At 43.9% G+C, this 13,033-nt stretch overlaps 1 protein-coding gene across 1 annotated transcript; it reads right to left on the reverse strand.

Annotated features, from left to right (window-relative positions):
- Positions 1-729: 729 nt before the first annotated feature.
- On the reverse strand, positions 730-2,061 carry GCNT3 (glucosaminyl (N-acetyl) transferase 3, mucin type; the record flags this gene model as incomplete). The annotated part of the gene is made up of 1 exon (XM_080674233.1): positions 730-2,061. One exon carries the CDS (start codon positions 2,059-2,061, stop codon positions 730-732), a length of 1,332 nt encoding a protein of 443 aa, XP_080530359.1.
- Between the last annotated feature and the right edge of the window lie 10,972 nt (positions 2,062-13,033).

Consider the following 13,033-nt stretch of genomic DNA (forward strand, 5'->3'; position numbering starts at 1 on the left):
AGATTAGTTAAATCACCCTACCTTTTCCCATACAGAAGAGTCACGAATCTGGCAATGTAAACAACATGAGGAGGGCTTTCAACAATGAAAGCATCAGCTCTGTACCTCTATTTTTTTTTTTTTAATTTGCTGTTTATACAGCCTGCCATGATCATTTTGGAATAATGGGGAGTCTCTGGCCAGCCTCGAGGGATTTTAAATGCCACCAATAGTAATGAAAAAAAGTATCACACTTTTATCTTATTTCTGGCTTCCCAAACAGAAAGCGGAGGTAGAGGTTTGAATTAGGAGCTATTTATTTTTAAGTTAATAGTACAAGAGAAGGCCCTATTTCCATCAAACTCCCCCTTCCCCCTACCAAGCCTAGAATTATTAGGAATGGCATCTCCACAGAATGGAAAAGCTGGACACCAAGCATTCAACTAAAGTCCAGGGTCCCCTGTCACACTTCCCTCCTTGGCTCTCCCAAATAACTAGTTCTTATGCTCACTCTGTGAGAAAGTCAGTGCAGGGGCTACTGGGAGTGGGGTGACCTAAGTCAGTGTTCATCCAGGATAGCAATTTGCAAGGCAACAGATCTACTTACCCACACTCCAATAGCAGCCCCCTAACCCCGTGGGATGCTGTGAATTCCAGAGACCTGGTCTCCCACCCCACACTGTCCCAGCACAATCTGGGCATGTTTGCACATGTTCTTGCCCCACATTTCAATCTGAGGTAGCAGTTCTCTCAGTGTATCTCAGAGTTCAGTCTATAGATGGCCTTATACCGTAAGTATTCTTCTAAGCACTGAAGAACATTATCATCCACCTTTGGGTCGAACTTGTTGGCCAACAAGTGATGGTTCTGAAGAATCCAGTGAAGGTCCCCAATGCCGTAAATACAGATAGACCGCTGGTGGGTTCCAGAGCAAGGTGCATAAGGGGCCCCCATGCTGATGTCTCCTTCATGACCCTGCCATTTTACCAGCCTGGCAATGGCAGCCATGTCTGACATGTGAAACTTGGGGTGGTAGGGAACAGAGCCAGGCATCCATGGAGTACGCTGAAGTGTGGCCCAGAGGTGTTCATCGGGGCTATAGGTATCTTTTGCCCACTCAATCAGTTGCCGGGCTTTGGGGTTCTCGAAGACCTGCTGGACAAAGCCTCGGGAGGCCACAATGTAGGCATTCCCCGTGAACACAGGTACATTATTAGGGGGAGGGTCTTTCCTCTTGTTAGTTATGTATATTGTGTCTGTTACCTCATAGTGATATTGCCAGCGAGATCTTTTGTACTCAGTAGGTATCTCGGACTCCATACTGTTCTTCCCATTCAACATCTTGAGGGCCAGGACCATCTCGGCATTGGTCTTTATAGGAAAGTCTGTTCCGCATGTATTCAGGAAGTATTTCCAGGGCACTGAGCTCTGGATCAAGTCTTCCATACAATTCAGGTCCGCCTGCACCCTGGACCAGGAGGCATAAACCACCTGAACCAACTTACTGGCCAGGAAGACATTTGGGAAGCATGAAATAATTGCCCTGACTGCCTCTTTGAAAGTGTCTGGGGACTTCTCATCCACGTGGACACAATATATGTTCTGAGGGGCATACACAGCTCTCAGCAGCCTTTCAAAGTTTTCAATCTTCTCATGGACCACCATAGAGTATGCAATAGGAAAGTCTAACTCCTCCTTGCTGAGTGGGTACTGTATGAACTTCCTTTTGGCCTTAAAGTACTCGCAGTCTCTGGTCATGTTGATGTAGTCAGTGTCTGTGAAAGGCTCCCGCTTCTTCTTGACCTCCAGCCTGTCCAGGAGAGCCTCAATCACTGCTTCCTTATCCCCTTGGATGATTCTGGAACAGTTTATGGATCTCCTTGCTGTCAACTGCAGGGACTTGTACAAGATGTCCCTACAGTGCTTGCTTCGAAAGTCCATGGACTCCAGATCCAGGGAATCAAAGTCACATTTCAATCTGAAAGAGAATCTCAGAGCAACAATGGCCAGCAGCAAATAGCAGCCCAGGGCCCACAGGTAATGCTGCCTGCAGAGTTTCTTCTTCCACCAAATCATCTTCATGGTATCAATAGAGTGTGGGCCCAGGAAAGGAAGAGAAGGTTGGAATCCTTGGACAGAACAAAATGCCTTCGATTACAAACTAACCCTGAATGTGTTCCCAGGAACAGCAAGTCCAACTCCAAAGTGATGGCAAAATATATTTCTTCTCTAGACAAATATCCTCAGTCAAGACCTACCTAGGAACTTCTTACGCTTGGGTTACTAATGGAGGTCTATAACCTGACCCTACAAACTAGCTGCTCATGCTACAGTAAGGACCTAGCTCCACCTCTACCCCAGGAGAAAGGGAAATGGAACTGAGGACCTGCTGATGTAGAGGTGGAATTAGTAAGAGGAAGTCCCTACCCTTTATTCCCCATTCTTCCCTCCACCCCTTACCACGCTGTTTCTAGCATAGCTCTTATTGGGACCTAGAATTTCTGATAGGTCTAGAGAGAAAATCCATGAATTTCAGGCTCTCAGTATCAGTTGTAGAAATTCAAAAGTCCTTTCAAGTACATTTCTTGCTGTTATTTGGCAATTTATATGTTAGGATGCTTTCACCATCTATAAGTCATTGATTAGATGTAATATCTAACCACCCTTTTATAAAAATATTCCTTTACCCTGGCCAAGTAGCTCAGTTGGTTAGAGCACCATCCCAATATGCTGAGGATAGGTTGCAAGTTCAATCCCCAGTCAGGACACATACAAAAATTAACCAATAATTGCAAAAATAATTGTAAAAACAAATCAATCTCAACTTCAATCCCTCTCTCTCTCTCACTTTTGCTCTCTCCCCCATCCCTCCCTATCTCTCTCAAATCAATCAATAGATAAAATTATTTTTTAAATAAAAATGTTCTTACAAAATTGTATATAATCCAAATATGTATTTAATCATTCATGTAGATAACAATCTATCAAAATTTAAAATGTTTTTACACACAGACACACACAGAGCTATTCATATAAAATATTTAATGAGTTCTTTCTATATGCCAGAAATATTTTTTTACATTGTTTCATTTAATCTTCACAACATATCTAAAATGAAATATTATTAGGCCTTTTCTAGACAGGAAAACAGACGCTAAATAACTTGCAAATATAACATATTAAGAAGCATATCTGGGACTCCCTCACTCTCCCCCCCCCCCCCACACACACACACCCTCATTTTTTTGTCTATAAGCTTAATACTTATTCCTCCAAACCACAGCTACTTTTCAAAAACAATACAGGGAACTGAGTACCATTCAAAGAAAACCAGATACTCTAGATAAAAAATCCCTAAAAGGAAAGAAAGAGAAACAAAATGTAACACATCCAGCAATGATTGTTTTCCCCCTTTTGCATCCTCTTTCTAAGCATAAGTTTTGTGTCCTCTTTAGTAATGATTTTTTGGGAATCTAAGAGGAAGACATGATGAAAGATTAAGAAAATTCTCACCTTTAATAGCTTCTTTCTTACTTAGGGTAGATCTCTTGCCACAGTTTGTTTCTGTTTCCCAGGGAAGATTGGTTGGGTTCCATGGAAGCAAATATCCCTTGGTCTTCTTTTAACCCCTCCAAAATATACTTTCTGATATGCACAGGGCGTCCAAGAAACTGTCTCCACCCTCCTTAATTTCTGCAGAGTAGAGAGTAGCAAGTGGCTTTATCATTCACCTTTCAGTTTCCTGCTCGCAGATATGTCATTCAGGAGCATAGTCTCGAGTCATTCAGGGAGGTGAGTAAGGCAGGAAAAAATGCTGTCACTATCTGAGAAGGCAAGGCAAGCAATTATTTCAACCAGGACAGCCCAGTTTATATCCATGCTCTCCTGCCAGAAAACAATTCATAAAAACCTGTCAATGGCTCATATAAGAACTCGAAAGCTTCCCCACCTCCATCTCCACCCCCACCTAACAAAGAATCATAGAAGCACACAGGTATTTCCTCTGCTTTCTTGTAGCCTGGAGTCCAAGTGTGGCTCCTCTTATGTTCCCTGAACATTAAAAGAGTAAAGCAATAAAAAGACAAGGATTGTTTCTTTTGTTTTTTGCTTTCACTTTAAAAAAAAAAAAAAAAAAAAAAGTCAATGAAAACCAGAATGTATTCTTCAGATGGCAACTACTTGAAAAAATTCATTTGCCTGTCTTTTCATGACTGTTAATAACCTGCGCACTAGAAATAGCCACAGGGTTCCAGATTGTAGATCTCCCTCATTAATACCTGTGAGTCTAGGGTTCATTATAGTCTGAAGAATGGAAAACACTCTGGGCAGTTGGACCTCAGTGAGAGCCCCATGAGCTGATCTTGGGGATGGAAAATGCCTTTTTCAAAGCCACTGGCATTGTCACTATTTGCCCCATCTTCTCACCCCCTAACCAGCCCTCCAAAAATGTAGCATCCTGGCCAAAATATTTGAAATAGCGAATTTAATATAAAGAACTTAACTAGGTATAAAGTTAATAACTGAAAAGGTGTGTGTGGTGGGAGAGGGAGAGAGCACTAAATTATTAGGGAAGTAGCAGTTGCTGGAAGTAGCTACCACCCGAGGCTGAACGAATGAAGGAAAAAAATGGGAATTATTAAACTTAGAATTTGAGAAAAAAAGGTGCCAACAAGCTGAAACTCAGAGCTTTGATGGGGACTGTACTACTATTGCTGCACTGAGCTCAGAGGAAGGCCCCCTAGGCTGAGATCCAGACCTCTTATGAGGTGGCTGGTGTCTCTGTTGGCTGAGTTCACAAACCATCACTCCAAAGCGTAGGCATGGTGATGCTCAGAGGCAGGAAGTAGATAGGAAGTAAACAGGAAGTCCCGCCTTCAGCCTCACCGTCTCCCTCCAGCGCCCCCTGTTGGCAGAGCCTATTAGTTGGCTGCTAGCAAAGCACAAGAGTCCCCATCTCTGCACCGCAAACCTAGTCCACAGGGCTGGACTTCCTCTGAAGGCAATAGCTTAATGACCAAGTGTTGCTGTCTTCCTACAAGAACTATTTATGCAGACCCAAATATAGCATAGGGGGTGGGGGTTTCTTTCTTTCTTTCTTTCTTTCTTTCTTTCTTTCTTTCTTTCTTTCTTTCTTTCTTTCTTTCTTTCTTCTTCCTTTCTTTCTTTCTTTTTTTTTTTTTTTTTTTTATCTCCCTTGTGTGTTTCTAACTGTAGATGAGGACAGGCCAAGGCAGGGAGCCATATAGAGTCATCTGTACCACACTTTTATTGGCCCCACTCCTCTGCCAGCTTCAGTCACTCCAATTCTTAGCAATTTTCTGTTGAGCTGTAAAATCTCTGAGGCAAAAATGATTCAAGGATAAACACCTGCTCCAGTATCTGAATATAGAAAAATCTCTCCCATTTCTTTATATCTGACTTTTCTTTGATGCTCTCTTCAACGTCCCACCTTCTTTCCCATAAAAACCACACATCACAGAGTCTCTCAATAAAGAGAAAACATTTTGAATATTTGATTTATAAGGTAATCAAAAGAGGTATCCCATCTTAATTGCTAAATATGCTAACATAACATTAACAAATGGTGTATGTTTTGTTGAGATAACCTATATGTTAGTAACACCAAGTAAGTAGTATTAGGGGCACACCTGGGCTTTGGCAGGACAGAGGTGCAGGAAAGATTTCACAACATGAGTCCAGGTGACTATGACGGTATGTTTATTAAAGCTAGGGACAGTGAAACAAGAAAGGTCTTAGCACAGAAGAAGCAAAAGGAGAGAGCCTAGGCTGGGCTGCTTTAGCTCATTGGAAAGTCAGTGAAAAGGGGGCCTTGGGAACAGGGCCAGGGGGTTAACCTGAGACGAGCTGTCACTGCCCATTGCTCCCCTGGTTGCAAGTCTCATGGAGTCACTTAGAGTTTAGAAGATTTGTGTCTTTTTGGGAAGAAGTGGGGGAAGAAGAGGGAAAAGGGAATGGTGTAGGCATGCTCCCCAGAGGGAGAGCGTGTGCTGGGTTCTTTGTCTTCAGGATTCTCTCGCTCTCTTGCAGGTTGTAATCTTAGGAGAGATCTTAGAGGAGGGTTTTAACAGAATATTCATCAGTTTTCCAGGTGTGCTTCTTCAGGGTCTTGGTCTCTACTGATTGGTCAGTGACTGGGTGGGGGTGGTTAGTCATTGCAGCTGGTCCTAGTGTGCCTCAGTGGTTTTGCTGCTTTTCTGGGCCTGGAGCTGAAATACAACTGAGGCTAGATGTTATCTCTAGGAAGGTGACCTGTATCTGGCTGTAAATTGCCTGACCTGCTCCTTCAGCTATCTGTCTCAGTTTACCTGTTCCACTTTTCCTGCCTCACTACTATGGTGCTGTTTTTAAAACAGCAAACTCTTCCCGCCCAGATCCCTCAGTCCTTTTCTCCAAATCATTAGGCCAATAACTTTGTCTGCATCCCTTGAGTTTTGAATTATAAGCCCTGTATGTTTGTTGGAGGGTCTAAGAGTTCCAGCAGTGGAGAACAGAGAAACTAAGCCAGGCTCACTGGGGTGGATCTGGAAGAATCCAGTGGAGTTTAATGTTAACTTCGATGGGGTTCATTAACTCTCTAATCTATCACAATATCACTAGCGGCCCAGTGCACGAAAATTCATGCACTCGGGCGGGGCCCTCAGCCCAACTTGCAGCCTCTCGCAGTCTGGGACCCCTTGGGAGATGTCCACCTGCCGACTTAGGCCCGCTCCCTGGGGAATCGGGCCTAAGCTGGCAGTCAGACATCCCTCTGGCAGCCCAGGAGCCTTTGAGGGATGTCCGACTAATGGCTTAGGCCATTCCCTGCAGGGAGCAGGCCTAAGCCATTAGTCAGACATCCTCAGTGTTTCCACAGAGGTGAGAGAGGCTCCCACCACCGCTGCTGCACTGGCCAGCCATGAGCTGGCTTCTGGCTGAGTGGTGCTTCCCCTGTGGAAGTGCACTGACCACCAAGGGGCAGCTCCTTCTTGAGCGTCTGCCCCCCTGGTGGTCAGTGTGTATCATAGCAATCAGTCATTCCTGGTTGTCCCACCGTTAGGGTCAATTTGCATATTACCTGTTTATTATATAGGATACCCTACAGTCCCAACAACAGGGTCAGAGGAGGGCCCAGATAGCAGGGATCCAACCACTGTAAGCAGAATTTACAAATTGACATATGCACCCTTTTACTTACTTTACTTTGGAGGCATTTATATCTGGTGTCAGCTTTGCCCTCTCAGCTGTCTTTATCTCTGTCTTTATCTCAGCAGCAGGGATAGATATTGGCAGAATTCCAAGGCTTCCCAGAAGAGAAAGGTCATGGATAGCAAGGACAGTACCACAGACCAGAAAAGAGACATGACTCAGAGAGGCAAGAAGTGAAAATAGATAAGCAGGCACAAACTAAGTTAATGTATTAATGAATGGGCTGAAGCTGGGGTTTGAAAGAGACCAAAGAGGAAGAGGAATAGGTGGTTCTTTAGTCCCTAACTTTATTTAATGATAATTGTTAGTGAGCTCATAGTGAAGATGGGGCTATGAGAAGTGGTTAAAAGATCTAATATGTCCCAGTTGGTAGCTCAGTGGTTAGAGCTTTCGGCCCTCGGAAACCATAAAAATCCTAGAAGAAACCATAGGCAGCAAAACCTCAGACATCTCTCATAGAATATCTTTACTGGCACAGCTCCTAGGACCGTGGTCGGCAAACTGCAGCTCGCGAGCCACATGCGGCTCTTTGGCCCCTTGAGTGTGGCTCTTCCACAAAATACCACAGCCTGGGTGAGTCTATTTTTAAGAAGTGGCATTAGAAGAAGTTTAAGTTTAAAAAATTTGGCTCTCAAAAGAAATTTCAATCGTTGTACTGTTGATATTTGGCTCTGTTGACTAATGAGTTTGCCGACCACTGACCTAGGACAATGGAAACTAAGGAAAAAATAAACAAATGGGACTACATCAAAATAAAAAGCTTCTGTACCATAAAAGAAACCATCAACAAAATAACAAGAAAGTCCACTGCGTGGGAGAACATATTTGCCAATGTGACATCTGATAAGGGTTTAATCTCCAAAATTTATAGGGAACTCACACAACTTAACAAAAGGAAGATAAACAATCTAATAAAAAATGGGCAAAGGACCTAAATAGACACTTCTCGAAAGTAAACATACACAAGGCCAAGAGACATATGAAAACATGCTCAAACACTAATCATCCGAGAGATGCAAATCAAAACAACAATGAGGTACCATCTCACACCTGTCAGAATGGCTATCATCAACAAATCAACAAAAGACAAGTGCTGGTGAGGATGTGGAGAAAAAGGAACCTTCGTGCTCTGCTGGTGGGAATGCAGACTGGTGCAGCCACTGTGGAAAACAGTATGGAGTTTCTTCAAAAAATTAAAAATGGAACTCCCATATGACCCAGTAATCCCCCTTCTAGGAATATATCCCAAGAAATCAGAAACACCAATCAGAAAGGACATATGCACCCCTATGTTCATAGCAGCACAATTTACAATAGCTAAGATTTGGAAACAGCCTAAGTGCCCATCAGCAGATGAGTGGATTAAAAACTGTGACACATCATACAATGGAACACTATGCTGATGTAAAAAAGAAAGAACTCTTACCATTCGCAACAGCATGGATGGACATGGAGAGCATTACACTAAGCGGAGTAAGCCAGGCAGAGAAAGATAAATATCACATGATCTCACTCATTTGTGGAATATAATGAACAACATAAACTGATGAACAAAAATAGTTCCAGAGACAGAGAAACATCGAACAGACTGTCAAACCTCAGAGGGAAGGCGGGGCAGGGTGGGGAGAGTGGGTAAGAGATCAACCAAAGGACCTGTATGGATGCATATAAGCATAACCAATGGACACAGACACTAAGGGAGCGAGGGCATGTGCCGGGAGGTGGGAGCGGCTGGGGAGAGATCAATGGGGGAAAAAAGAAGACATATGTAATACTTTCAACAATAAAGAATTTAAATTTTAAAAAAGAAAAGATCTAATATGCCCTGGCTGGTATTTCTCCGTGGTTAGAGTGTTGGCCCTCGGATCAAAGGATTACAGGTTCAACACCTGGTCAAGGACATGTACCTCAGTTGTAGGTTTGATCCCTGGCCCCAGCCAGGGCATGTGCAGGAGGCAACCAATTGATGTGTCTCTCTCACAACGATGTTTGTGTGTTTTTTTTCTCTCTCTCTCCCCCATTCCTCCTTCCCTTCCATTCTGTCTGAAAATCAATGGAAAAAATATCCTTAGGTAAGGATTTAAAAAATCCAACATGATCAACTTTGTTTCCAATCAGGTGATAAGATGAAGCTCATGGTCAGCTGTGGTTTCTGGCTGGAAGGGGTGCTCTGCAGCCCCTCCTCAGAACTCCACTCGCTCTGTGCACCCAGCGCTCTCCCTCCCCCGGACACACTCCGAGTGACCTGGAGTAAAAGAGAAGATATTCAAAGAAGCAGAGAAAACAGAAAGAAACCCCACAGAACTCAATTCACGGTATAAGTAATTATTACAAAGGAAAATTCTGAAAGCAGGCAAGGCAACAATCTTTACAGATGAAGTCATGCAACTTGTTCTACAGCAGAGAGGGCAACAACAGCCATGTATTTGTACCACCTCACAGACTGGCGGAAATGCATTTGTCCTCATTGTGTCACGAGGGCAAAGCCCGTGTCTGACTCTGCTTTGCCTTCCACAGGAGCTAGATGAGAACTTGAAGGTGGTAGATTCACCAGGAATATTTCCTGAATGATCAGCTGCCTCAGTTCCCGGGAGGGTCCTCTGCGTCCTGGAGTCTTGGAACCACAGCTAATAATATTTACTGGAAGAAACGCCTAGAGGCTCCCTGAGGTGAAAATACAATGACAAGAGTTGAAGCTAATTGAAATCCAAACAGCACTAAAGGGATTAATTTTGCTTCGGAAACTTCCTCAGAAGGAACCTCCCAAGAATGAGATTTGGAAGCCTGTCAATAATGAGATTAAGGTGCCTCCCATGGTGTCACTAGGAAGTAACTTTCTAAATGGAACCAATAACAAATGGTATGTAACTTGGCAGCATTTTATGCATTCATTCCATTTAGCAAGTGTTGATGGAGGAAGCTGCTAAGTTTTAAAAGCTAGAGATACAAAGTTGACTAAGACAGTCCCTACTCTCAGGGTGCTCACAGTCTTGTGTGGGAGAAATATTTGAAAATAGATTATAATAATGCCATCAGTGCAAAAAGAGGTATGCATTGGATGTAATGGAAGCCCAGAAGTTGAAACTATAAAGGGAATGGTTAGAAATACAAGTGCCAACAAAGGAGAAGGGTCTTAGCTAGTGGTTACAAGAGGAACAAATACCAATTTTTTAAAAAATGTCCCCAGCCTAGCCGAAACCGGTTTGGCTCAGTGGATAGAGCGTCAGCCTGCGGACTGAGGGGTCCCAGGTTCGATTCCGGTCAAGGGCATGTACCTTGGTTGCGGGCACATCCCCAGTGGGAGGTGTGCAGGAGGCAGCTGATCGATGTTTCTCTCTCATAGATGTTTCTAGCTCTCTATCCCTCTCCCTTCCTCTCTGTAAAATATCAATAAAATATATTTTTAAAAAAAAATGTCCCCAGCCTGGCTCAAGGGTTGAGCATCCACGTATGAACCAGGAAGTCATGGTTCAATTCCCAGTCAGGGCACATGCCCAGATTTCGGGCTTGGTCTCTGGTAGGGGGTCTGCAGGAGGCAGCCAATCGATGTTTTTCTCTTACAGCAATGTTTCTATCTCTCTCTCTCCCTTCTCCTTCTCCCTTGCTCTCTCTCTAAAAACCATTTAAATATCTTTAAAAAAATCAAAGAATCATAAGTATGAAAAAGGCACATGTTTGAGGGGAGTAAAGAAACACTGCTATGAAGACAGCTTGGAGCTCAGCTTGGAGCTCTACTTCCCTTCTCTCCACCGCCACCTCTCCCATCTCCACACCACCATGTTTTGCTTGTGATTTAAAAACACATTTCAGGGGAAAGTGAGTAAAGAAATGCACTAAAACATTAAGCACAGTATTCAGGGTTGTGTGATTGCTCCTGGTCTTCAGTTTCCCCTTTTTATCTCCTCAGTTTTATAATTTATCTAAAATGCATATGCTTTTTAAAAAAAGTTATCTTAGAATCATCTGAAGAAACAAAATAAAGAAAGCTCTCTTTGACTTCAGAAGTTAACTATGCTTTTTCTTTTTCGCCTCTTTGCAGACCTGTGTGAACAGATCTGGTCTTTATTTTATTGGAGAAAGTAGATTGTGTGTGTGTGTGTGTGTGTGTGTGTGTATGTGTGTGTGTGTGGTGTACATTTATGTCTAACCGGATACTAGTGGAAATAACTTTTTATGAATGTAAAGTTGGATGTTATAATGACAGCAACTTAATCTAAATAACATTGGCATCACCTAACACTCACAGAATGTCACTTCATCCACTCATCTTTTCAAGGAATAGACCACATGCCAATATAGGAAAACACAAACATGCATTAAATGACAATACACAACACATTTCAGTTCTATTTTCTTAATCTTAAAAAACAAAACAAAAATAACTGCAGGCTCTTCATGCTATCCTTTTTGGGTAGCAAATGAGGAAAGTATTTCTGGGGCCCTCTCTGTGCTGTCCTCACCCATAAGGTCTTATGAACTGTGCATACTCTGGACCCCAAAAGTTTTATGTGTGTAGTTATGGGGTCACTGCCGTCTTTCAGGCCTAGAGCAGTGAGGCAATGTGCTGGGCCCTGGGCTGAGAGAGACTGCCTTCCCTGGTGGGGAGCAGAGCAAAGGTGAGGCGGGTGAGTGCAGGACTGTAGGAACCAGAGAGTGGAGTCCTGAGCAGGTGGGAGGCCTCACCGACTGAACTTGGCCCCCAGGACCTTTCAGTCCTCAAATACTGCAGTTTCAGCTCATCAGAGGGGGCTATATCTCTGAGCATATTTCCTGTCTGTGGCCGTGGCCAGGGGCGTTCTGCAGCTATAGCCCGGATCGAGCCTGGGTATGTATCTGCTTCAGATAATCGATAGTGGACTAGAGCCCATGATGAAACGGTTGTGGAATTCAAGGGCCCGGGTGAAAATTCTAGCTCCCTTTATCCTTGGGAAGCTCTGGGGTCCTCTTCCTGTCTCTGTTATTTCATCCATAACTGGAACCATGCAAATGCAGCCATGTAGGAGCTCACGGGTTGGTAGGGAAGAGCAACAAACAAGCAGTAACAATCATGTGTGAAAAGTTCCAAGGGGACCTATAGCAAGTAGACCTGAAGGTGGGGTTCCTGGAAGACATCCTGCAGGCGGTGGCATTTAGGCCAATACCTTATAGATGAACAGTCGGTCAGGCAAATAATACGGTTAGAGGGAAAGGCCAGGAAACAAGAGGGCTCTCCCTCACTTCTGGACTCGGACTCAGGCTATCCCATCTGCCCAGAGGTGATGCCCAGCCTGCCTCCTCCAGGTCTCGGCTCGGCTCTGATTTCCCCTGGACAGTCTGCCAGACGCCCTTTTCCTAGCTTTCATAACCTCCTGAACGTTCCCACACTCTATTCTCCACTATGTTATAAGCTCCTTCATCAGGACAAGGACTGTGCTTTCTTGTCCACTTATTAATCTTTAGTGCTTCACAAATAATAGCATACACTAAGACTCATTGTGTGTCAGGCACTGTCTTAAGCCCTTTACATTGAATCCTCACAACAACTCCTAGAAGTAACTTACTTAAATTCTGATAGGGACACAATCTATACCCTGGCGGTCTGGCTCCACTCGCACTCCCTGTTCACTCCACTCCACTCCAACTGTCCACTCCACTCCAACTGTCCACTCCACTCCAACTGTCCACACCACTCCAACTGTCCACACCACTCCAACTGTCCAATTGTGCCAGGAGAGGTGGCCTGTCCTGGCACAATTGGAGTACTTTCCTTGACAGGCCAACTCTCCTGGCACAATTCTAGGTCTGCTTTGGCTTCTTCCTGGCTGGAAAGCCACCTAGGATGCAGCCTGTTTCTTCACTGGGCCTTTCT

The sequence above is a fragment of the Plecotus auritus genome (genome assembly GCF_963455305.1).
Source record: "Plecotus auritus genome assembly, chromosome: 1".
Taxonomy (NCBI): Eukaryota; Metazoa; Chordata; class Mammalia; order Chiroptera; family Vespertilionidae; genus Plecotus; species Plecotus auritus.